This window comes from Cucurbita maxima, unplaced genomic scaffold (assembly GCF_002738345.1).
Source record: "Cucurbita maxima cultivar Rimu unplaced genomic scaffold, Cmax_1.0 Cma_Scf00014, whole genome shotgun sequence".
NCBI classification, from domain to species: domain Eukaryota; kingdom Viridiplantae; phylum Streptophyta; class Magnoliopsida; order Cucurbitales; family Cucurbitaceae; genus Cucurbita; species Cucurbita maxima.
This window is the reverse complement of record NW_019272030.1, coordinates 705,686-732,933: the sequence shown is the minus strand read 5'-3', so window position 1 is coordinate 732,933 and position 27,248 is coordinate 705,686. Positions and strand designations below refer to the sequence as shown.

General features: G+C 34.5%; 4 protein-coding genes across 5 annotated transcripts in view; 3 read left to right on the top strand and 1 right to left on the bottom strand.

The window, feature by feature from the left end:
* Positions 1-1,427: 1,427 nt before the first annotated feature.
* Positions 1,428-5,153, top strand: LOC111488882 (transmembrane 9 superfamily member 2). Its single transcript, XM_023136811.1, has 7 exons — positions 1,428-1,646; positions 2,142-2,182; positions 2,723-3,308; positions 3,383-3,520; positions 3,610-3,766; positions 3,856-4,340; positions 4,517-5,153. Exons 1-7 carry the CDS (start codon positions 1,504-1,506, stop codon positions 4,734-4,736), a joined length of 1,770 nt encoding a protein of 589 aa, XP_022992579.1. The 5' UTR covers positions 1,428-1,503; the 3' UTR covers positions 4,737-5,153.
* Positions 5,154-8,122: 2,969 nt separating this feature from the next.
* Positions 8,123-11,884, top strand: LOC111488881 (serine/threonine-protein kinase BRI1-like 2). Its single transcript, XM_023136810.1, has one exon. The coding sequence runs from the start codon at positions 8,387-8,389 to the stop codon at positions 11,792-11,794; it is 3,408 nt and encodes a 1,135-aa protein (XP_022992578.1). The 5' UTR covers positions 8,123-8,386; the 3' UTR covers positions 11,795-11,884.
* A 3,565-nt stretch (positions 11,885-15,449) lies between these two features.
* LOC111489274 (protein SHOOT GRAVITROPISM 5-like) lies at positions 15,450-17,122 on the bottom strand. The gene is made up of 3 exons (XM_023137409.1): positions 16,933-17,122; positions 16,374-16,779; positions 15,450-16,282 (listed from the first exon to the last, which is right to left on the bottom strand). Exons 1-3 carry the CDS (start codon positions 17,108-17,110, stop codon positions 15,742-15,744), a joined length of 1,125 nt encoding a protein of 374 aa, XP_022993177.1. The 5' UTR covers positions 17,111-17,122; the 3' UTR covers positions 15,450-15,741.
* A 9,267-nt stretch (positions 17,123-26,389) lies between these two features.
* Positions 26,390-27,248, top strand: part of LOC111489312 (protein BASIC PENTACYSTEINE2-like) — a 2,312-nt gene continuing 1,453 nt past the window's right edge. Inside the window, exon 1 of one of the 2 annotated variants that reach the window (XM_023137462.1) lies at positions 26,390-26,487. The gene's annotated coding sequence lies outside the window, so the exon portion shown is untranslated. The other variant, XM_023137461.1, reaches the window with a different exon arrangement.

The following is a 27,248-nucleotide window of genomic DNA, read 5'->3' as shown; positions in this document are numbered from 1 at the left end:
AAAAAAAAAAAAAAAAAAAAAAAAAAAAAAAAAAAAAAAAAAAAAAAAAAAAAAAAAAAAAAAAAAAAAAAAAGTGAAGAAATATTTAAATCTCCCCTAATGCATTTCATTAAAAAACGCCATAAGATAATTAATTAATAAGAGTAATATTACTTTAATATTTTAAAATTAAATTCTATTTTCATATTTTCTAAACCTAAATTTAAACATTTTAAACTTATTTTCTTAAATTTTCAAATATCGTCTTATTTAAAATGTCGGATATAAAATGCTTAAAAAAAAAAAAAAGAAAAAAAACCTGTCTGATATTGCATGAAAATGTTATCAAATTTTTTATAAATAAATAATATTTATGTTTGGTTATACCAAAAAAAAATTATCACGTCAATTAATTTATTTTTATTAAGTCATTTGTTGCTACTTAATTTATTTTTTTTGTTAAATCATATTATTAAAATAATTTTAATTTATTTTCATTCCTTATTAAATATATTAGGAATAATATAAGTCTATTAAATAATAATCTTAAATTTAATAAAATTATATAAACTGAACATTTATACTATATAATAAATATTATAAAGACATACACAAAACTTAATAACATGCCAACTCAAAATAAGAATATTGCATCATTTAATAAAAAAAAAAGTGGCAGATTCACAAAAATATATTTTTATTAATAAATATGAATAAAATAAATCTATGATTATTATTTGTTATAAAAGGATGCCTAATTTTAATTAATTATAGTTTAATATATATAAAGAAGTATACTTTTAATAAAAAGAAAATGAAGTAAGAAAAATAGAAGAAAATATGATAGGTCAATAACAAATATTGGAAAAATGTTTTAAAATTATGTTATGTTATAATGAATGATCTAAGCCCAATTAATCCCAAAAAAACAATTATTTCATTATAAATAATCAATAAACAAATAGTTATAATTATTTAAAAAATAAAAATGTATACTAACTTAATTAAAGTGATCTTGATCCTAATTAACTAACTAAATATCAGATATTGGTAGTTAATTGATTAATCTTTTCAGTAAATATTATTGATTTATTAAATTAAACAAATAGTTATATTAATTCTGTTAAATTAATGCCATGTTAATTAATTGATTAACTATACTCAAAATAGAATTATGTATAAATTAATTTGAATTGACCACTTATTAAAAAGAGGTAAAAAAAAAAAAAGGAAAATAATAAATCCAAAAAATGTGGGTTTTTTTGGAGCGCAATGGATGGCAAAGAAAAAAAAAGGAAAGAAAATAATTTGGAAGATCCAATTGGGAAGGTGAGCGACAAAAGTGACCTTAAAGAAGTGCCACGTGGGCGTTATACTTTGCAGTGGTCCCCACCACATAGAATCTCTTCAAACCGAAACTCAAACAAGACGGTGAAATCAAACCCCTTCCTATCTATTTATCCCAATTTGTTTATTCTCTTGCGCCTTCTCTTCCCCCTCTCCCATTTCCCTCCGTATCGGAGCATGAAGATTTCTCTGCTCTTCACCCTTTTCTGGATCGCCATCTCTCCCACCCTGGTGGCCTCTGATGCCTCCGATCACCGCTACAGCGAAGGCGACTCTGTTCCTCTTTACGCCAACAAGGTCGGCCCATTTCACAATCCCAGGTATTATTTATTCCGTCTCGCTCTTCTTCCATTTTCGATCTCTAATTCAATCTGACCCTATCTAATTTCTCTAATCCATCTTCTATTCTTGTTGTCGATTTTGGTTGTTTCTGTCCATTTCGTTTCTTGTTTCACTATCCCATGCATTCGTTCACGTGCTTTGATTTGATTTTGATTGCACCAGGGCCTGTCCTGTCTCTCTATTTCGATTTCTTTTTGTTGAATTCAAATGATTTTCTTTAATGTGACATCTGAATTGTTGAGGTTATACGAATTTGGATTCGGGAAATTGAAATACGCCCAATTGCTGTCGAGGATTCAGTTTCAGTGTTGTGAGTCTTACGAGTCTCCACACTGATTAGATTAGATTAGATTAGATTAGATTAGATTAGATTAGATTAGATTGTTTAGTATGGTTGTTTTAATCTGATTAGATTATTTGTGTTTGAGATGTTTATTTTGCTGATCTTCTTTTTGTTTTCTGTGTCATTCCAGTGAAACCTACCGGTACTTTGATCTGCCCTTCTGCTCACCAGGTTTTCTCCTTTCCTTGCGTGATATTGCATGCTCGAATCTTGATCCAATGCTAACGTGTGGTTATCTTGTACTTTACTACAACCTGTTTGTGTGGGGAAGCCTTTGTTTTAGATACTATATATATATATATATATGTTCTCTAAGTCGCTATGATGGGGTGGTGCCCAAAAACTGTGTTTTCCACCATCTACCGAATGTTTGGACAGTCGGATGATTTTCCAGTTGCTTTCTCTTAATGTTTTTTTGCACCCTCTCTATCATATCATTTTCCAGGAAAATAACAAAGAAAACTTGCTTCGTAGATATCTTTTTAAGCATTTGGTTTGCCCATTTCCAAAGATCTATTAGATAATTTGATTAAAAAAACCTGTATCATTGCAAGTGAATAGCTTATTCTATCTCAGTCTCAGCCCAAGTGGTATATGTATGCCTACATATATTGGTCCGATGGACTCGAGAAGTAATCGCTACATGCTTGAATGCAGTACTTGTAAATAATTGTTCAGTTTCTGTTCATAAATGGCATGTAACAATGGCAGGTGATGTAAAAGAGAAAAAGGAAGCTCTTGGTGAGGTGTTGAACGGAGACCGTCTTGTTAGTGCTCCCTACAAGCTTGATTATAAAAGAGAGAAAGATATAGAAGTTGCTTGTAAAAGCAAGTTAACAAAGGACCAAGTTGCTCAATTTCGAGCTGCAGTGAAGAAAGATTATTACTTTCAGATGTATTATGATGACTTGCCCATCTGGGGTTTCATTGGAAAGGTTGATAGGGAAGGCAGGGATGATCCAAGTGAATATAAATATTTCCTATTCAAGCACATCCAATTTGATATTTCCTACAATAGAGACCGTGTGATCGAAATTAGCGCTCGAATGGATCCTCATTCTGTAGTGGATCTGACCGAGGACAAGGACGTTGATGTAGAGTTCATGTATACTGTGAAGTGGAGGGAAACAGATACTCCCTTCGAGAAGAGGATGGATAAGTACTCGCAATCCTCTTCGTTACCACATCACTTGGAAATTCACTGGTTTTCGATTATTAATTCATGTGTAACAGTTCTTCTTTTGACCGGTTTTCTTGCCACTATTTTGATGCGTGTCTTGAAGAATGACTTTATGAAGTAAGATTTACAAGTTCATCTCTTGAGTAAATATTTGTAACCTTCTGGAATCTGCTAAATTTTTATAACTTCAGGTATGCACAAGACGAGGAGGCAGCTGATGATCAAGAAGAAACTGGTTGGAAATACATCCACGGCGACATCTTTCGATTCCCAAAACACAAATCGTTATTTGCTGCAGCCCTTGGCTCTGGCACGCAGTTGTTTACCCTGTAAGAAGCTTATCCTCTCATTTGTGCAAAATTCATGTTACACTTACAAGCTGAGGCTCATATTTTCTCCTATTATTTTCATTTTTCAGCACAGTTTTTATCTTTATGTTGGCACTAGTTGGAGTGTTTTATCCATACAACCGAGGAGCTTTGTTCACGGCCCTGGTGGTCATATACGCTCTCACATCGGGGATTGCAGGATATACATCAGCCTCATTCTATTGCCAACTTGAAGGATCAAACTGGGTATGTGGAGATGATTCTATGTTTTCACAAAATATAACTTACCAGCATATAGAATGATCTGATGTCTTGTTTTCCCTTCTGTTTGAAAGGTGAGGAATCTATTGCTTACGGGCTGCCTCTTCTGTGGACCTCTGTTCTTCACATTCTGCTTTCTTAACACTGTGGCTATTGTTTACAAGGCTACCGCTGCACTTCCCTTTGGCACAATTGTGGTGATAGTCCTCATATGGACATTGGTAACATCACCATTGCTTGTTTTGGGTGGTATAGCAGGAAAAAATAGCAGGATCGAATTTCAGGCTCCATGTCGCACCACGAAGTATCCTCGAGAGATTCCACAGCTACCTTGGTATAGGAGCACTGTTCCTCAGATGGCAATGGCAGGGTTTCTCCCCTTCAGTGCTATATACATTGAGCTTTACTACATATTTGCTAGTGTCTGGGGTCACAAGATATACACAATTTACAGTATTCTGTTTATTGTCTTCATCATCCTTCTGATAGTTACTGCTTTCATTACTGTGGCTTTGACCTACTTTCAACTGACCGCTGAAGATCATGAATGGTGGTGGAGGTACACAAATATTCTTTCATCCCTTCCAATGTTATTTCTAGCACTCATTCATTGATACGCACCTCTTCCTCTCATTTACACATACATTTCTTCCGTTTCTTATCATATACTTGAAGATCTTAATGATTCACCTACTCCTTTGGCCTAAAATGTATGTATTGTTGATGTGGTCTCAGATCTTTCCTTTGTGGTGGCTCAACTGGTCTGTTCATCTATGGTTACTGCCTGTACTATTATTATGCGCGCTCAGACATGTCAGGTTTCATGCAAACTTCATTCTTTTTCGGGTACATGGCTTGCATCTGCTATGGATTCTTTCTGATGCTCGGAACGGTAGGCTTCCGTGCAGCCCTGTTCTTTGTTCGTCACATCTACCGGTCGATCAAATGCGAGTAGCAGACAGACAGATTTGGTCTCCTTTTCTTTCATTTTTTTTGCTGGGGAGGGAGGAAGAGAACACGTTGGTTCACTTTCATCCCTGTGTTTCTTAGTTAAAGTCTCTCTTCTTATGTTGGGTAGGAGTTAGGTACAGGTTACTGAATGTTACCTCCATTCCATTCCATTCCATTCCATTCCATTCTGGGTTCTTTTTCAGATTCCAAAACTTCGACAGATTTTGGTTGCTACTGAATCCTAATCAATCTTTGTTCTGTTTTTTTTTTCCATTTTCTGGACGGAAGGATATCAGTTCTGCTGATATCCATATTATTTATTCATGTAGAGAAGCACCATATGTGCTGAATATACAAACCTATTTGTTATTCTTTATTGTAATAAAACAAGTGCCACAGCCCCACGGGCCCCATGGTTGCACCCGATTCTATGCTTAAATTCTTTCTTAATTTCACAAATTTCTAATAAATTCTTGATATTTTAATTTATGTATATGATTTTAAATTTTAAATAATATAAAAATGTTTACGTAGAAGTGAATAAAAGATTTAAAATAGCATTGTTATTATGAATATTAGTGAATAATATTTAATTTGAGAAAATTGTTTAGATATTATATATTTTAATCAATGTTTGGCTATGAAAGAAAAATAAATGGTTTGGGGATAAGTGTAATTTAAAATTGGAGTGGGGTATGGGTGGTGGAGAAAGTCATGATGAAAAAGCATGCAATTTTCTTTTCACCTTTTTAATTATTTAAATCCAATATAAAAGAATTTACACTAATTTAAATAATAATATTTAGTAGAAACTTAGGTCATTAATTTGTCGCCTGAATTATTTTTATTTTTCAAGATTGAAATTTATTTCAAACAATTTCTTTTTGTGTGAAAATTATTTCAAAAAAATATTTCTTTATTAAAACAATAAACATCTAACAAGAATTTGAGCTTTAAACATTAAACATTGTTTCTGAATACCTCACCCATAACACGTATAAGAAAATTCGAAACACAAAAAAAAAAAGTTAGGTTGGGAAAGCACGCATCGCCTAAGTATGTAACCATTTAGACTTTTTTCAAGTAATATTTGGAGAGATCGCTAGACCATGCTAGAATATGTATAATCATGACTCGATATGAGCAATTTGGATGAAAATTATATTTATATTATTATGAGAATTACGAAACAACCCTTCGATGAGAGTGTGAAATACATATCTATTTTAATACTTTTTGTCTGTGTTAAAAATAAGGATGAATGTTATCTCGGTGTTGAACTTACATGAATATTTAGATCATAAATTTACTATATTCTAATAAAGTTGGAGAGTAATTTTTAAGTGGATAATTTTTAGTACTATCGCCGTCCAAATTCAAATTATGCAATTATTAACTGAACCACTCACTTTCATAGTCAAACTTATAGACGCACTCTTCATCATTTGGAAAGTCCCCCTTGCTATTTTTCATTTAATATATATATTTTTAATTTTAGATAATAATAATAATAAATAAATAAATAAAAAAGAGAACAAAATGGGGGGTGTTTGGATATAGGGATCATCACCAATCATTTATTTGGATTGTGTGCAAAAATCTCATCAGAATTGGGCCTTAGCGTGCCATTCACGACAACCATTATTTATTTATTTTTCCTTAAAATTCGCATTACAAGACTCAAATTTGCAACTACATCGCCACCGTCTGATCTATCCTCCTTTTTTAACCTCTCCCACGTGTTCCCAATCTAACGGCCTGATGGTTTCCTTGCAAAAACCTTGGAGTCCCCAAAACAATTACAAGCCATATCTTATCCAAATCCATTCTTTTCCCTTTTTACGTAAAAGTTATATTTTATTTTATTTTATTTTTTGGTTTATGAAGAAAAAAATAAAAATAAAAATGATGATTAAAAGGAGCACCATCTTCATCTTCATATTTCATATAAACTCATTATATAGAATATTCTCATCACATGCATCTCTATGAACGATTTGAATCAAATCATTTGTAATAATTATAAAGTGAGTTAGATGAATAGTGTTACTAGGATAACACATCCAACCTTATCTACTTGTTATAAACCTTTCAATATGATCCTCTCGTATATCTTCTGCATACTACTCAAGATAACACTATAACTTCTTTAAACTTGTAATACAAAAGATAATATTGTATTGCAAATAAAATGATCTAAATCATGGTTAAGTACTAAAAAATAAATTATTAATTATGAGATTTTGGGTGTAAATCTCTCATGATTTGAAGCTTTTCCACGAGATCCCAACTAAATATTTTAAACTTTCTCGAAAGGATCACCTTTTAGATAAATATTTCATTGAATTATAGAAACAAAAAAAAAAAAAAAAATCATAACGTGCATGTACTAACAACTTACTCTTGTTGTTCGTAGCTAGAAAATTAGAAAAATTCTAAAAATTTATACTTTATAAAATATATATATTACAACTTTCGAAAGAATAAAAGTATTTTTTAAATAAACGAGGGAGGGGCTTAATTTCATTTTTTTTTTTTCGAGTTTGAAGTGAATTGTTGTTGAAGGGAAAAGAACGAAGAGGGAAGGCAAGGGAGCAATTGAAAGCATGATTAGCTCCCCATACCATTGCCACTGCCTGCATTCATGTTGTTCCTTGGTGGGGCCTTTCATTTGTTTATTCTATCATCCTTTTCTCATTTCTTTTCTTTTCTTTTTACACTACTGTGTATCATTGATTCCCCCAAAATTTCAGCATTTGGGCCCACTGTGCACCACCACCACCTTCTTCTTTAAACCCCTTTCTTTCCCTCTCTTTCTCTCTAACAGATTAAAAAAACTGAAGTAGAGGCTTAGAGAGGCATAGGCCTTTGTGGGCTCAATATGAGTATCATATCACTCCAAGGACTTCCCTACAAATACACCCAACTTTAAACTCTGATACCCTAATATACAAACTAGTTTTGTAACGGTCCAAGTCTGTTTTCGTCTGTTCAGCTTCACGATTCTAAAACACGTCTGCTAGAGAGAGGTTTCCACACCGTTGTACAGTATGCTCCATTCCCCCCTCCAACCGACTTATGATATGATAGATATGATAGAGATCCTATTCCCTTTCTTTAAGATTGTTTCAGACATTCCCTTCTCACGCCTCACTGACACAGCTGACCTCTTGGATCATCCACTCGTCTCTGTGTCCCTTTTATGGCATAAACTGAGTCTTTTGAGCTTTATAGAAGGCGCCGATCCTAAGATTTAAGAATCAAGATAGACCCTTTGTCTGTGGGGTCCTATTTCTTTTGACCAAAACCATATAGATACGGTTTCATTTGTACTACAGAAGCCGTATAACAACAGCAATTCACTCACCAACTTCCTTGCTTCCTTCCTTCCTTCTCAGTTCTTCTCTTCTTTTTCATATTCTATTTCCACTTTTCCCTCTTCATTTTGCAAAAAAAAACTCACACATCAATCACTAAAGCAAACAGCTTCCTTCTTTTTTCTAAAGCTTCCCCTTTCCTTCTCATCATGATCTCCACAAACCTTCACTACTTTCCTTAACTTTCCCCTCTTCTTCTTTCCTCCTTTCTGCAACACTGTTTCTCATCTCTGTCTTGTGTTTTCCACTGAAGAAAACAACCATTTTACTTCATTCAATGGAAACAACCGTCTTTCACCTTTCACTTCTTCCTCTTGCTTTGCCACTGATCTTTATCTTCTTTGATTTGGCTTCATCAGCAGAGCAACAGAACGTGAATTCAATAAGAACTGATGCTGCAGCTCTTCTTAAGTTCAGGGATTTGATTGACAAGGACCCAAATGGAGTATTGACCAATTGGAAGCTTGAAAACGATCCGTGTTCTTGGTATGGAGTTTCATGCCAATCTGGACGAGCGGTTGCTCTTGATCTGAGCGGCTGTAATCTTGCAGGGAATGTTTATTTTGATCCTCTGTCTTCTATGGATATGTTGTTGTCTTTGAACTTGTCTACAAATTCTTTCACTATAAACTCAACCACTTTGCTTCAACTTCCTTATAATTTGCAGCAACTTGAACTCTCTCTTGCCAAAGTTGTAGGTCGTGTGCCTGATAATCTTTTCTCAAGCTGTCCAAATCTTGTGTTTGTGGATCTTTCATTCAACAACTTGACTGCCTCTCTGCCTGAAAATCTTCTGTTCAATGCTAATAAGCTTCAAGATCTTGATCTCTCTTACAACAATCTAACAGGGTCCATCTCAGGATTGAGAATTCATGAGAATTCTTGCAATTCTTTGTTTCGAGTTGAACTTTCAGCTAATCAAATCGTTGGTTCAATTCCGAGTTCGATTTCGAACTGCACGAATCTGCAAACACTTGGTTTGTCATACAATTCTCTCAGTGGGGAAATCCCAGGATCTATAGGGAAACTCAGTAGTTTACAAAGGGTGGATCTATCTCATAACCAGCTCACTGGTTGGCTCCCTTTTGATTGGAGAAATGCCTGCAATTCACTTCAAGAACTAAAGCTTTGTTACAACAACATTTCTGGTGTAATTCCTGCTTCCTTCTCTGCTTGTTCTTCCCTTCAGATTCTGGATCTTTCAAACAACAACATATCTGGTCCTTTACCAGATGCCATCTTCAAGAATCTTGACTCTTTACAGAGCTTGTTATTGAGTAATAACATAATCTCTGGATCATTGCCTTCATCCATATCTCACTGCAAGAAACTTCAGCTTGTGGACTTAAGTTCCAATAGAATTTCTGGTTTAATCCCACCAGATATATGCCCAGGAGCTGAATCACTCCAGGAACTGAAAATGCCAGACAATCTCATCATAGGAGGAATCCCACCAGAACTCTCGTTGTGTTCACAGTTAAAGACAATTGATTTTAGTCTAAACTATTTGAATGGCTCCATACCTGCAGAACTTGGAAGGCTTCAGAATCTTGAACAGTTGATAGCATGGTTCAATAGCTTAGAAGGGAAAATCCCACCAGAATTAGGGAAGTGTAGAAGCTTGAAGGATCTTATACTGAATAATAATCGTTTAAGTGGCGAAATCCCCACTGAATTGTTCAGTTGTAGCAATCTTGAATGGGTTTCACTCACTAGTAATGAACTCAATGGTGAAGTCCCAAAAGAGTTTGGTCTTTTGTCAAGGCTAGCTGTGCTGCAACTCGGGAACAATAGCTTAAGTGGTCAGATACCAGGAGAGTTGGCAAACTGCAGCACTTTAGTTTGGATGGATTTAAACAGCAATAAGCTTACAGGGGAAATCCCTCCTAGACTTGGGAGGCAGCTTGGAGCCAAGTCATTGAATGGGATTCTTTCTGGAAACACTTTAGTGTTCGTCCGAAATGTTGGGAATTCGTGTAAAGGAGTTGGGGGTTTGTTGGAGTTTGCTGGAATTAGACCTGAAAGACTGCAGCAGGAACCAACACTAAAGACCTGTGATTTCACTAGACTGTACTCTGGTCCGGTTCTAAGTCTGTTTACAAAGTACCAAACTTTGGAGTACTTGGATCTTTCTTACAATGAGCTTCGTGGGAGAATACCAGAAGAGTTTGGAGATATGGTTGCCTTGCAGGTTCTTGAATTATCACACAACCAACTTTCTGGAGAGATTCCGACCTCGTTCGGCCGCTTAAAGAACTTGGGAGTGTTTGATGCATCACATAACAGACTGCAGGGTCATATTCCAGATTCATTCTCAAACTTATCATTCTTAGTTCAAATTGATCTATCTTACAATGAACTAACAGGGAGAATTCCATCAAGAGGGCAGCTCAGTACACTGCCTGCAAGTCAGTATGCAAACAATCCAGGACTTTGTGGAGTTCCCTTGCCTGAATGCCAGAGTGAGGACCAGCCACTGACAAGTCCTAACGTTGAGCCTGGAAAAGGAAGAACAAAGGCAGAAGTAGGGTCATGGGTTAACAGTATTGTTTTAGGTGTTCTTATTTCCATTGCCAGTGTCTGCATTTTGATTGTATGGGCTATTGCCATGAGGACAAGACGAAAAGAAGCAGAGGAAGTGAAGATGCTCAATAGTTTACAAGCAATACATGCTCCTACCACATGGAAAATTGACAAAGAGAAAGAGCCATTGAGTATCAATGTGGCAACTTTCCAAAGACAACTAAGGAAACTCAAATTCTCCCAACTGATTGAAGCTACTAATGGCTTCTCAGCCGAAAGTCTCATCGGGAGTGGCGGGTTCGGTGAAGTGTTTAAGGCAACGCTAAAGGATGGATCGAGTGTTGCAATCAAGAAACTGATACGTCTTAGTTGCCAGGGAGACCGTGAATTCATGGCGGAAATGGAAACTTTAGGAAAGATCAAACATGGAAACTTAGTACCTCTTTTGGGTTACTGTAAAATAGGGGAGGAGAGGCTTCTAGTGTATGAGTTCATGGAGTTTGGTAGCCTAGAAGAGATGCTTCACGGAAGAGTAAAGATGCAGGGCAGAAGAATTCTAACATGGGATGAAAGGAAAAAGATTGCTAGAGGTGCTGCAAAAGGACTTTGTTTCCTACATCACAACTGCATTCCACACATAATACATAGAGACATGAAGTCAAGCAATGTACTCCTGGACCATGATTTAGAAGCTAGAGTTTCAGATTTTGGAATGGCTAGGCTGATAAGTGCTCTTGACACCCATCTGAGTGTAAGCACACTTGCAGGCACTCCTGGTTATGTCCCTCCTGAGTACTACCAGAGCTTCAGGTGCACGGCAAAAGGCGATGTCTATTCGTTCGGTGTCGTCCTGTTAGAAATCTTGACAGGGAAACGACCAACGGATAAGGAGGATTTCGGGGACACCAACTTAGTGGGATGGGTGAAAATGAAAGTAAATGATGGAAAACAAATGGAAGTGATTGATCCAGAATTGCTGTCGGTAACCAAAGCAAGCGATGAATCAGAAGCAGAAGAGGTTAAAGAAATGGTTAGATATTTGGAGATAACTCTTCGGTGTGTAGAAGAGTTTCCTTCCAAAAGGCCTAACATGTTGCAGGTGGTGGCCATGCTGCGAGAATTGATGCCTGGATCAACCAATGGAAGCAGCAACAGTGCTTGAATCAGGTTTTTTGTTTACTAAATCTGAGCTTTGTAACATTTGTTCTTCAGCTGTGAAGAGTTACTTGTATTCAATTCTTCTTTTGCTACACCCATTATCTCCATTATTGATCGAAACAAACACAAAAAAGCAAGTTATAATACAGTTTCATATCAAAGATGGGCTAGGCATTTCATCAAACAGAAGGTGATCAATAACATTGTAGCAGCCTTAGTAAGAAGTTTAAACCAAACCAAAAACCCAAATATGGAAAGATCATATTAAACAGAAAATTCAGCAATCTTCAAAGGAAAAACAGTTGGATTGAGAGAAGCCATTAGAGGCTTTTAATAAGTTTCTACACATTCATTCACTCTTGGGTTTGTGTTATGATTATAATCCATAAACAGAAAATCTAGAGAAAAACAGAACAAAATCAAAGCCATGTGAATGGTGGGCTCTTAGAGACTGCACACAGTCAACATAAACCCTCTCTTTATAGATGGAGATTGGGCTCTCAAAATCCACAATGAACACCCATCTGCATTTTGAAAGGATAGATATTGAAATGTTTGTAAGAAATTTGGAAGGAATCTTTAAAATTGTAATTTCAATCTATTACTACTCACATACCAATACGAGTCATTCATGACAGTATGCTTTGTCCTCGTTCATATGCATCATAGAAAAATTGTCACTCAAAGTAGAATAACTCCAAATAAACCACACTTTAACTATAAAGCTCTCATACTTGTTCATTAGTACATCTCTTAGTTATTTTATACTCTAAATAGCTCTCATTCAGATGTGGTGTCGGTTCATTCATATATATCTCATTTATTTGAGTGTTCGAAAAGAAAAAGAAAAAAAAAAGTGGTTGAATGGGGAGTGGGATAGGAATCTTTGGGTGTGTATGGCGAGGCCACTAAGGACACTCAAGGAGCCCTCCAAGGACAGTGCGTGCGTTACCACTGTGCCATTCAAAAGCCTTTTTTACCTCTTTCATTGCCTGCAACCTACCAAGCTACAGTTTTTTTTTTTTTTTTTAATTACCCCAATCATAAAAAATAGATAAATAGTGTTATATTTTTATTTTAATAAATGAATGTGTATGGTTATCTCATTAATTAACATTATAACTTTTTTTTTTTTTTTGAAATTGGGGCTAACTTAATAATATATTTTTTTAATTATAATATAACACTCCATTTACTATTCAAAGTACAAATATTATAATATTGATTTTTTGTACTAAAATTAAATAAATAAATTATTCATAGTTATGTTTAACTATTATTTTTTTTTTAGTGTAGTGTATTTTATTTGACAATAAACCAAAAAGAAAGGGAAATTATAATTTTTTTTTTTTTTTTTTGCTCAAATAAATTTTAGTATTTAAATTTAAATTTAAATTTTATTAAACAGATGAATTTAAGGAAAACTTTCATTTTATTTAAAAAGTAATATGTTCTAATAAAAAGTTTTAAAAGTTACAATATTAATTTTAAAAAAATTCAAAAAACTTGAGTTTTTTTTATTTTCATTTTTTGTGAAAATCGAATCAACAATCAAAAATTAAATTAATATTTTTTAAAACATTTAAGATAAATTTATTATGGCATTTCTTAATATATTATTATTATAGTCTCACCAACCACAAAATTAATATGCATTTCTTTGTCCAAACATCATCGTATATTATGTCCCCTTGTTATTTAACACGCGTCTACGTGGCATTTCCATTTTAAATTTGAAATATGAAAAAAAAATCATAATGATTAAGAANATTTCAAACCTAACAAAAAAAAAAAAAAAAAAAAAAAAAAAAAAAAAAAATTAACAATTTTAGAATTATTTTCAAGCATGTTATTAATGACTAGAATGACTAGGACCTTTGTGTCTACCTATAACTATATTCATATACCGTAGCTTCTCGAAGTTCATAGTTGTTATTAATTTATTTATGTATTTAAAAAATAATAAAAATTTTAAGATAGTACTAGGTATCACTGTCATATCTGTCCAAAGTGTATTACCTATGGTCGCATGCGCGTTGTATGCTAAACTCCTTATGTTGTGTCACTTTATTGCTTTCTTTTATCCTTTCATGATATATAGTTTCTTATTGTATTTTTCTAAGTGTATGATGTCAATTTTTCTTAATCGAAATTATATACTATCTAAGTCATTGTGTTGTCTTCTTTGCTTACTAGCTTGTAACATTGTTTTCTTCAATTCTCTCTATCTTGCTTTCAATCTCTCTCTCCCTCCGTTTCTAAAATCTCTTCTTAAAACGGAGACTGAGACTTGGGTAATTTGAAGTCAACTGACTCACTCAGTGGTGAGAGTGAATGTCGCACAATCACTTGCAAGCATCTCGTAATAATACGATTGTGACATTGTCAAAGAAGGAGGAAGGGATAAGAAAATTTCTAAAGGAGTCTGATGTAAAGGGAAAGTTTAATTTTACTTTGGGGTGAAAATGAAAAATAAAAAGGTAAAAGAAAACATATGATCCCAAAAAAGTAAATTCAAAAGAGAGACTGAAAAACCCAGACCCTTTTCTTCTCTCTCTCCTTTTTCTTCTTCTTCTTCTTCTTCTTTGCTTTGTTGTTTCCTTGTATTCCTTTTACTTTTGGTTGCAGTTAAAATCATGAAGAAGCTTCAAAAAAAGTAATAATTACAAACAACCTCTCAATAATTTCTTTAAGTAAACAATATGACTATATCTTAAGGGACGGTTGAGATCATTAAGTACCGAATCTAGATCTCGAATCCTAAGTGTCACGATCATGTTTGCACAAGGCATGTTGCTTATGGCCGCATGTCAAATGCCTCGACCATGCTTGTCCATGGCGGGTTGCTCGTGACCGCATGCATGTTCCAAACCCCTTTTACATGTTTTCTTATTAGATAGACTTTTACTATTTTATGTTATGTCAATACGAATGTGTATAATCATTCACAAAAATAATGTTTACATTCACCTGAGCTAAAATGACCCAAAATATACGGCAGGGAAATATGACTAGTTGTCAAATCTTCAAATTTGGGTTATATGTTGTCAAAGTCGGTGTTGTTGTCTACTCGCTTTTAGCTTATAACATTATTTTCTTTAAATTATTTTCAACATATTTCCTCGTTCACGTTTTTCAAAATATTTCTCGCAAACATGACTCGAGACTCGAGCATACACCAACATGGTCAACGAAGTTTGAATTTCACTAGATTAGAACAAGTGTTGCACAATCGCTGTACTACTACTGCAAAAATGCGATTGTGACACTAAATATGCAACTTTACATTAAAATATCAAACTTGCACGTCAAATACCCGCTCAACGACTTAAAGAATAGCGTATACGAGTATTATTGTCTTTAATACGAATCTTACAAAAAGGGAAAAGAAGTATGTTTGTTTTGTTAGATTAATTTGAAGAGTGAGCCATGAGGAAAAGCAACTGTGGCACTGAAAAACATGGTGGGTTTTTTAATACCCATTTACGTTTTACAAAGGAACACAAATGCTATGAAAACGACCTAACACATTTCTCTGTCTTTTTTTTTTTTTTTTTTTTTTAAATTCTCTCTCTACAAAATTAAAATAATCTTTTCCTTTATTTCTCTTTGTTTGAAAGCTTCTTTCCTTTTAATACATTACCAATGGTCCCAAAAACAAGCATACTATATATCAATACACATATTCAAACCCCTCATTCATTTCCTCCATTTATGATATGGGTCCATCATTCCTTTACCAATTTTGTTTTAACATCCCATTTCAATCTAACAAAAACGACCCTTTCTTAGTAAGCATCAGATGTAAGTTCTCATGACTTTCATCTCTCGAGACACTGCAGATATACAATAATAAACCAAACCCACCCTCCAATGTAATTATTCAACTTAGTTCATATTTTACAAGATGATCATGAAAATTGATAACTTTGAATCTCTTTTTAATGAATTTCATTCTCCGTCACCTTCTGTCGTAGCAGATGACATGTAGCTGATAGCGAGCGAGGTCTCTTCGGCTGCTGCGACGGAGCTGATGTGAAAATGTAACCGACAAGTTTCACAGGTGATTTCCATAATGGTGGAGCTCATTTTCCGGCTGGCCTCTTCCTTCAAGATCCTTGCTTTTTCCAATTCCGCTTGAGCTTGCTGCCTTATCATTTTGGCATTGGTAAACTCAACCTCGGCGATTTCGATTTGTCGCTTTGCATCTCGTCTTGCTTCGTCTGCGTATGCTTTCTCCTCGATTGCGAGCTCGAGCTGACGCTTGTCGTTGGGCTCCTTGTTGGACCCAATTGAGAGATTCAAAAAGGCTGAGCTTGGAGAAGAGAGATGGAGATTGAGATCATGGTCTTTGTTTGATGATAAAATTGGAAACCCTCGTAGTGGATTAGCGGTTTGTAGTAATGGCAGAGGTAATGGCACGAGCTGCCACTGATCGGACCTCATCTGGCGGATATTGCAAGCGTCTTGGTGTTCTATAAAGCTCTCCACTCTAAAGTGAATTAGGGTTGAGGTTGAAAGTCAAAAAAGAGTTGAAATTTGAATGATTAATGCATTAAAAAAGTGGGAAATTTAGAGAGGACCTGGAAAAGACACGGCCACAATCACAGGAATGGCCACGGGTGCCGCAGGTTTTGAGGTGAGCTTTGAAATCGGAATGAACAGCATAAGCTTTAGAGCATTTGTCACAAACCCAGTGCTTTTGGTTGCTGTGTTTTCTCCGGAAGTGTTTTTTGATGCCGACGAGGTCACCAAGGGCATGGCAAGGGTCGTGGTGGAGACATGTCGGCTCGGGGCAAACAAAGACCTTTTTCTTGATGGCATCCACCGTGTCTGCCTTCTTGAGTAGCTTCCAAGGTACCTTGTGGCGGCGGCGGTGCATTTGGAGATTCTGATCCCTTTGGAAGCCTTGGTTGCATATCTCACAAACGTAGCGATCGGATTCGAGAAGGGTTTTGGGGGATAAGGAAACGACTTGAGCATCCGGATCTAATAAGAAAATGAATGAAACGAGTTCAGCATCCGGATCTAATAAGAAAATGAATTCAAGATGCGATTTTTATTTGATGGGGTTTGGTTAAAATAGAAGATTGAAATTGGGTTTGATTTTGATTTTGAATTTGAATTTGATTAGTGTTTTACCTGGAGTGCCGGCGGGTCTTCTTTTTCTTTTGGTGGTGAGGCCATGGTCGGAATTGGGAGGAGGAGGAGGAGGAGGAAGAGGAGGGGCAGCAGAAGAATAAGGTGTGGATGCTGCTGAGGCTGCTGCTGCTGCTGCTGCTGCTGCTGCAGAAGAAGAAGAAGAAGAAGGTTTCAACATGGGGGAGGTGTTGATGATGATGATGATGATGATGATGAAGAAGAAGAAGAATGAATTGAAATTTGTGCAGGTGTGTGTGTGTGTGTATAAAAGGCTTTTGTGTTTTGTGTATGATAAAGGGTGAGATGAAGAGGGGAAAAAAAGATGATAACAGGAGATAATTGGGAGGATGGGGCTGCCTCATCACCCAGTGACATGTCTCGGGCCCCTTTTCCTTTTTTTCTCTTTCTTTTTTTTTTTTTTTTTAATCTCTCCTTTGTGAATTTGGACGAACAAAAATACATAAATCCTCTTTCTTTCCACTTTTTGTAATATTATTATATATATATATATATAATATGTATGTATTATTTGGCCCTCGATTCATTTGTATGAGTCTAAACAAATTGAAATTCGTTTGGTTTGAATTGAGAAAATCTTTTGGACTAATTTAAAATTTTGGGCTAGTTGAATGGGTGACTCGAGCAAGTTGAGTTACAACCTAACCTTATATTTTTTAGTTGGGTTGAATGGTTGAGTTTATTTTAATTATTTTTTTAAAAAATTATATTATTATTATATGTCTCATAAAACTTAAATATCAAATATTCAAAGTCAATTTTCTAAAAGTTCAATCAAACTCAAATCGAAAAAAAAAAAAAAAAATCTAATTCATAGTTAGATTAGATAGTTTAAATTGATCGGATAATCTATCAACGTTTAAAATGTGTATTTTAGTTTGTAGACATCAGTTTAAAATTTTTAAAAATGATTTTAAATTCTTATCAAATGGATAATTGTGGTCAAATATGTTGATGTGTGGAGATGAATTAGGTGACCAAATAATATTAAGGTTAAAAATAGTTTTTTTTTTTCTTTTTTAATGTATAGAAATAATTTTAGATGTTTGAATAGTTTACAAATCTAAATAAAATAAAGGAATAATTAGAATATTCTTAATTAGCTATTTTAACTTTTATACTTTTCTTTTTTTTATAACTTTTATCTTTTTAAAAGTTTCTTTTCTTTAATACTTACTACTTTTCTAAATATTTTATTTTGTTATATCGAGATATGATCTAAATTCAAATGTCTTTTACAATATTTAACCAGAAAAGAGAGGAGAAACACGAATGGTTTTAAAATTTATGGTATGTGTTCGATAAGCCAAATTTTATTTCAAGAACAAATAGTATATGCAACGAAAAAAAAACCCTAACTAAGGTTATGATTATAATTATTTATTATAGTATCGACGAATGATTGCAACTCATTTTCATAACAATAATGCAGGGATAGAAACTCCGAGAGAATCAAAGAACTAGTTTCAACCCAATGTGGATGATGGCTAACGATGTCATCAAGTAAGATCACTTTTGGCTAATTCCATTAAACCAACGATCTTTCTTACACCTTTTGCTTGGATCATCGTCTCGAACAAACACCCGCTCTTAATCAAATTAAAAAAAAAAAAAAAAAGTTTGACTTTAATTTTGTTGAGTTGGAAAGAAGGGGAAAATAATTTAAAGAAAAAAAAGGGTTAGGACATAATCATGGTCCCCAAGTGTGTTGGATTCCAAATCTAATAAACAACTTTAATTATAACAAAAACACACTTACACTTTTCACTTTTGTCTTAATCAAAACTTCATTAATTGTTTAATTGAACCTACCCTACCCCTAACTTTACAATATATCTCTATATTTCAAATTTTATTTTCTTCTATTATTTTCCTCCTTCCTTTTAAAACTAAAAAAGGAAAAAGTTCTTTTTCCCTCTATTATATGCGTCCATCTTGTTCAAAAAACAAACCATTCTTTTTAATGGCTTTACAACACTCTGGAATATAATAATTTTTTGATCCATAGACAATAGTTGGAGCTAAAAACGCAATGTGAGATTCCACATTGATCGCAGAGAGGAATGAGTGTCAGCAGGAACACGAATAAAACATTTTTTTTTGTAAGGGTGTGAAACCCTATCCTTAGACCTTAAGGGGAAACCTAGGAGGAAAAGTCCAAGGAAGACAATATCTGCTAGCGTTGGACTATTACAAATGATATAAAAGTCATGCACTGGGCAGTGTGCCAACGAGGACGTTGGATTGTGAAGGGGGTGGACACTGGGCCACAAAGGGAGTGGATTGTAAGATCTCACATTGATTGGAGAGGAACGAGTGTCAGCAATAACGTTGGGGTGTATTGTGAGATCACACATCAATTAAAGAAGAGAACAAGAATATGAAAATCTCTACCGAGTAGATACAGTTTAAAGACGACGATATTTAGTAGCGGTAGGTAAGTTTTTTATGATTAAGGTGATTTAGAATGGTGTGTTATGGGTGCATTAATTATAATGAGATAGGCAAATGAAAGAAAGTGCAGCAGAAATTAGGTGAAATGACATAAATGAATGAAAAAGAAAGAAAAAAGAGGGAGTTTTGATTGGAAAAAGAAAGGTAAGGGAGAGTTTTGTCTGAACTCCGTTGTTGGTATCCGAAGAAATGCATCTTTGGCGGTGTCCTTCAAACAACACAGACGCACTGAAAATCAATCATATTAAACCCTCTCATTTAATGATCGCACACAAACAAGAACAACCAAAGAAAACAACACTTTTCAAAACCAAACATTTATCTCTCTCTCTCTCTCTCTCACTCTCATTTGTTGTTTGTCTGTTTGTTTGTTTCAGATTGTTTGTTTTCTGTAGCTGTGAGGAATTTTCATCCTTGTTTTCCTTGAAATTTTGGGTCTCTGTCTGCTGTACTGTCTCAAAAAATGAATTATGAGACACAAAGAAAGAGAGGCTGACAAAACTTTTTTTTTGTTTGGTAAGCTCAGCTCTGATAACCCAACGTGCCCTCCTGCCCCCTCCTAATTAAAATCCTGCCAAAAATCTTTGCTTTAACCAACCTAGATTTGTAAGTGGTATATGTTTAGGGTTTAAGGTGTAGGGTTTAATGACTTGCGTGTATACTAAACCAAAGTAGAATCCGAACATAATAGCCAAGACATTCATTTGCTATCTGCTATAGTATAGTCTTGTTACGTTTTGCTTCAAATAGTGAAAACTATCAATATCAACCAACACAAGTTCTTTTAGCATATTTTGTCCTCACTTCTTTAAAAAAAATTATGTGGCATGAACTTGTTACTTCTTGCTTTTCAGAATATAGACTATCCATGTAGAACAATATAGGTTCTTTTAGCATGTTTTTTTCTTCATTCACATGCTTTGTGAGAAAGTTCCTAAAAGGTCGTCCAATATAGAATTGTTCTAATCAAAACAAGTTTAATTTCGAAATTTCTATGATTGAGTTGTGAGATCTCACATCCTGGAGAGAGACATTCCTTAAAAGGGTGTGAAAACATCTCTTTAATAGACACCTTTTAAAAATCGTGAAGGTGACGACAATACATAAAGAGCCAAAGCGGATAATATTTGCTAGAGGTGGGTTTGGACTGTTACAAATGGTATTAAAGCCAGACATCAGACGGTGTACCAACGAGGACTATGTGCTCCAAGGGGGTGGATTGTGAGATCCCACATCGGTAGAAGAGGGGAACGAAACATTCCTTGTAAGGGTGTGGAAACTTATTCTTAATAGATGCGTTTTAAAACCTTTAACGAAAACTCAAGAGGGAAAATCGAAAAAGGACCATATGGGTTAGCTAGTATAGATAGAAATTTTTAATTTTTTTAACCATTTCCTAGTCATTTTATCCTCATGATCATTCTCATTTGGGTAGGGTATGAGTTCATTCGTGTACCACTCATTTACTCAAATGTCACAACTTGTATAATGTCAACTTAAACATGACTCAATCGCTGAAAAGTACACATTATCAATTAGGAGATTAAAAATTCAAAGACATAATTTTATGGTGGTAGAGGTACAATCTCTTTCCAACTTAAAAGATACATCAAAATCAAGAAACACATGACATACACATACAAACACACAACAAAACGAAAGTAACATAACACATCCAATTCTTGGGTCAATTTTGTTCGATTTTATTCGTTGAAGAGATAGATTTTTGTCCTCTGACAAATTACGTAACGTTTTGGTTTTGGTTTGTATATATTTGGGTATTGTATTTTATGCGTATGGAATTATTGGTGGTGGTTCTGTTCATGCATTGAAAAGCTCACCCAAATTCTACGTACATACAAAAGAAATAAAGGGTCAAAATCAGAAACAATAAGAAAGAACACAAGCAGAGTGAAGAAGAGTAGAAAGGATAGGCAACAAGAGAGAGAGAGCAACAAATATACTTAATTCATAAACATATGTATCTATGATTTAACACAACTCACTGCTCCCATTTAATGCCCACAACCTCAACATGTGATACCACAATGTTTTCTCTTTACTATTTACCTTAAAATGGTTACTATTTTGAGATTGGAATCCAATTGTTGAGTTTCCGAGATTCTTTCGATGACGGATGTGTGTTGAAGGGATATCTATATGATCTAATTGTTATGTAAAGCACGTGATAGTAATGGAACTAGAGAAAGGTACTTATTTTCTATTTTATTAATATTAGATTAGTATTAGTTAGTGATCTTGGCTCAGTAAGTCATTTCTTCCATGATGAACTGTTGGCACCATTTTATCCCTATAGATGAGGAGGAAGCGATGAGTTTTGGGTTTTAATTCGAAACATCTTTGATTAAATTCTCTTAAGCTACACAATAGTTTGTGCTAATTGTTGATTCAATCAATTATGCTCGTATCAACTTTTACACAAGTTCTTGGCATAAAGCTAATATAGGTGTGAATTGAGTTGCTATCACATGCATATGATGACCCTCTAAATTTTTGAAATGGTAAACATGTGGAATTTATGAATTCTAAGTGCAAATGTAGAAAAGATGCTTAATTTAAATTTGAGATCTCGAAGAAAACATGCTCAAAATCTACGGAAAACCATACATCAAATGTTGTCAACCACGGAAACCACTAAGTATTTATAACATACCTAGTTGTTGGATCGGTATGGCAATCCTAGAGAGGGGTGAATAGGGTTTTAACGATAAAAGTGTTTAAACGTGATTAATTTTTCTAATGATGAAATTTTTTACAAAAAAGTAGAATATGATAATTACTAGAACAAAATAATTCAAGTTAAAACAACAATCGAGTAGAACATGCAATAAATCACAATAATAGTTTTGAAATTAAATAGGAAAGAGTTAGGGAAAATGACACCATAGTTTTATAGTGGTTCGGTCAAACTCGACCTATTTCACTCCCCAAGCGCCTCTTAGAGATTTGAATAAAGAACTTTCTCGACTCTTTCTACGGATCAGAGCCAAACTGCTACCCCTGCTCTTTTTACGAGTTCAAGAGAAAATTCAATCCTTTCCACGGCGCAGGGTCAAACCGATACAAATATTTGAGTTTGATAGTAACAAACTCTCTCAAAGAGTAGATTTACAATTTGAAACACTCACAACTATTTCCTCACAATACAATAATCATCCCTCTCAAAAATAAGATGAAGAGAAATAAACTTGTAAGCTTGGAGAAAGCACCACACAGTGGAGACTTTGAACAAATGAGGATTGGAGAATTTATGAAAGTTGTGTGTTTTAAAATGGGGGGAAGTTGATGAGTTTATATAGAGAAGAAAAGTAGCAAAATATAGGAATTAATATCAATGATTGGATTGAGTTAGGAATAATGGAAGGTAAGAGATTAAAAGTAAATAAATAAGAAAATTTTATAAATTTATTTATTTAAATTTTTTAATGAAAATTCAAAATTTATTATAAATATAATATTATAATAATAATAAAAACTATATGCGTAACTACCAAAATTTTATAATATAATAATATAATATATTAATAATAAAAATTGATGTGAGTAACGGTTATATTCAAATTTATATTTTGTAAAAATAATTTTATTTAGAAATATAATAATAAGAAAACTCTACCATTCCTTACTCTTCCAAAATTATAAATGGTCATACTTTGATATATTTTGATTTGTCTATCATTTTGATTTTGTTGCCACGTAATCACGTCGTGTATGTTGTCATTGATGTGAGTAACGGTTATATTCAAATTTATATTTTGTGAAAATAATTTTATTTAGAAATATAATAATAAGAAAAACTCCACCATTTGTTACTATTCCAAAATTATAAATGTCATACTTTGATATATTTTGAGTTGTCCATCATTTTGATTTTGCTGTCACATCATCACGTCGGTTATGTTGTCTCGACTGTAATTTCTTCGTTTTAGCTCTGATTTGAATAATTGAAAAGTCGTTGAAATCGTTATTCCCGACCTTATACTGTGGATAGTTCAAAATACTGAAAATAGTTAATAATTAAAAGTAGGTTTGTTATCATCAAAACATTAATCAATTAATGGATTGAAATTAATTAAAGTGAGATCAAATGCCAAAAAGCCAACACTAGTAAATGACATCATTGTTGGAGTAAAAAAAAATGAAGACTCAAGTAAGATTCATAACATTGCTAATACCCAAAATTCATGAAGCTCATACCATTTGTAATTTTTGAACCTTATTGATATGAACCACTTTCATATGTAACTGAACTTATGCTCAAGTTTTTTTATGTTAAAAAATTAATATTACTTTCATATACATAGTCCCATGTGCATCACTTTCGTGCACAAAAAAATCCAATAGGCTCATATTACTTTTGTGCTCTTTAGGCCTTGTTGGGTATGAATCACTTTCATGTGCAATCGACTATACACTAAATATTAAATGCAAGCAGAAACCCCAAAAGAGTCATGGAAGAACCATAACACGAATATAATATTTCCATACATTTATGTCACGGGGTCTCATAATTTAAAAATAAAATATGATTTAATATCATAAACATTTTTCTTCTATAAATCTTTCAGATAGTCCATATGGCTAGCGTAATACGTTATTCGTAAATCATATCTAGCATTTAGACAAAATGGACATTATAACATAATATTTATCGTAAGCATTATGTCAAAGGATCATGCAAAAACATCATATATCATACAATTCATCCAACCTACCATATAAAGTCCATCATTAAGTTAACTTACTTCGATCGCACTAAATTAGCTCTAAACTTGTTCTAAAGTTATTTGACTCCATAAGGATAGATAAAGTTACTCATAAATGTCATGAAATACACGTAATTACTCTATTACTCATAAGTCCTATTTAGATGTACTTAAAAGTGCCCTTAAATCAAGCTAATTCTGAAGAATACACTCTAAAGCGGTCTAATTAGTGTTGAATCGGTCAATATAGAGGTTGAACCGGTAATTATGGCTGAATCGGTCAGACCAGAAGTTGAATCGGTCAAAGTCGGGGTAAGTAAGCGAACTGGGCGAGAATCGGTCATGATCGGGTCGAACCACCGGACGAATCAGGCGCGAACCGATCAAATAACAGTGGGCTGGCGCGAATGGGCTTGGGGCATGCGGTCTGGGTTTGGGGCGTGCAGATTTGGGCTGACACGTCAACTGGTCAGGTCGGACGGCAGTTGCTGGAGCGCATGCTTGGGTTTGGGTCGGATCAAATGTAGGCCAGGTCTCCATCTTACTTACCATTTAATATTTTTAATCCATCTCCTCAACTTTCAAATCTATAACGATTAAATCTTTATCATAAAATCGTTAATAACTTATTTTAATAAGTCAAGCTTATTAACCCACGTCCTTCTTCACTTTTTTGGTGCCATTGCCATTAGATATTTTTGGAAGAGGTTGATAGTTTTTCTCTTATACACGCGATTTTGCGATAGAGCTTCATTTCAATCGTATATCTTGAGAAACGGGCCGATTATCTCCACTCTACTGCCTTCTTTTTTGTCATTTGACCAAGGCTAATTATATTGCTCTTCAAACTCAGATGTAATACACCTTGGTCAATAGACGTTGATCGTCATTCTTGCACTAGAACAAGATAGATCATTTGCCTTGGATAGTACAATTGATCCGTTGTAAAGCCTCAAGTTTCCAGTGAACTTCTCATCAAGTTCCTTGAACTTTGCCCGATTTTCGGTCATGTGGTTGTTCATTTCGTTGTCTAGGTATCGCATGCTAGTTTCCATTTGGTCTTCTCCATCTATGAAGGGGTTCACCATAATCTTTTCTTCCTTGAGCATCAACAGTTGGCCATTTTCTTGGCCAACATCAATGTGGTCTCTTCATCACCAGTGAACATGAGGTTTGTCTCCACATCGTTCCTTGTTGCAGCACTCTGCCGATAATCCCTGTATTTTACACAAAAGTAACACTTGATCATACTCTTATCCTTCCGAGGGTTGGCATTTTCATGGGTTTGTAAGGTATTGTCACGACCTCCTCTACCACTCGTCTGCGGTCACGTCCATGACTTCCTTTTTCTTTGTTATTGCTGCCACATCCGCTCCAACCTGAAAAAGAAGAGTCATTTGCATCTTCTTTTTTCGTCCGTGCGAGTCACTCCTCATGTGTGAGTAAGAGATATTTTTCCTTTTCTCTGTCTTCATAGCCATGAAGTCTCTCCTCATGGACCTTAAGACGACCAACAATCTTCTCAACCGTCATGTTCTTGAGGTTGTCGAACTACACGGATGGAGGTAACAATCTGCATGAATCTTGCAGAAACTGCTCGAAGGAACTTCTTGACAACGGAGATCTCCTCTACCATGTCGCCTAATGAACAGATGCCGTTGACGATCATCGTCAACTTCATGGCAAAGTCGTCTATTCAATCACCGTCCTTCATGTAGATAGCCTTGAACTCACTCGTCAAGGTTTGCACATTTGCTTCCTTGACACGTTCCACACCCACATGCACCCACGTTGTCTTTGCTGAGTCCTTCTCTGTCAACAAGAGAATAACGTCCTCCAGAATTGCTTGATAGATGGCAGCAAGAGTCATCTTGTCCTTACGCTCCTCAACGTCACCATGCTCGATGGCGTCCCACACGTCCTGTGCCTGTAAGTTAACACACATCTTTATCGATCATGCTGCATAGTTACTCTTCATGAGTAACGAGTACTGGAGTGTTACACTCCCCTCCATTTCCCTGCTACATTTCCTCCGACAACTTTATTATTATTATTATTATTTTGGGTCGTATAAATACCATCCATCTAGAGATTGCATAATAAATTCAATAATAATTTAAAAAAAAAATGAAGAAAATGGGTAAATAAGTTAAGATACAAAGGATTTGTTTAGTAAATTTTTGATGGCAGACTTGAGTGCCTCTGCGTATAAATAAACAAGTAAATAAATAAATAATCGCTTTCTTTTTTCACTCACTTTTCTCATCTTTTCCCTTTCCTTTTCCTTTTCGTCTCTCTCCTTCTCAGTTTCTCTCTCATCCGTCAAAACCCTAAAGTGTGGTTTACACCCATCCCAGTAAGTTTTCTCTCCCTGTCTTTGTCTCCTCTCTCTTCCTCCCTCTCTTTCTCTCTCCCTTTCTCTCTGGGGTCCTTTGTGTGGTCTTTGCCCATCACTGACATTCTCATATAAATATTGCTATTTTCCCCATTTGTTCTTTATTCTTCTTCTATATCCTGTTTTATTTTTTTATTCGTTTTCACTTCCGATGAACTCTGATTTAGGACGCCTTATTCCATTGTGTTTTCTAATCCCTGATTTTGGTTTATGTAATCCTATCATCACAATTTTGGATCTCTATTTTCGCTTCTTTTTAGGGTTTATGGCGGAAATTTTTATGTTTGCCCTTGATTTGTTTTTTCTTTTTGCGATGCATGTATTGAAGAGGGACTTTAATTAGATAGAAACCCACCAATCTTTAGTTTGTTGGTGGGGTACTGGAATTTCCTATTTCGGACCTTTGAATCGAAAGTGTGGTGTTAAATCCACCCATTTTGGCTATCGTGATCTTGTTGGAATTAATATATAATGCTCACTGTTGTGTTTGATGATTACTTCCGTGTTTTTTAGGTGCTTTGCAGGGCTGCTGACCAGTTTTTTAATTCCTGCGAATATCGAAGTCATGCTATTTTTATGATATTCACTTTCTCCCCCTCATTTTCTATTTTCTTTTTATTTCTTGGGTGATTCAAGTTGATGCCCCTGTTTTTTTTTTTTTTTTTTTTTTTTTTTTTTTTTTTTTTTTTTTTTTTTTTTTTTTTTTTTTTTTTTTTTTTTTT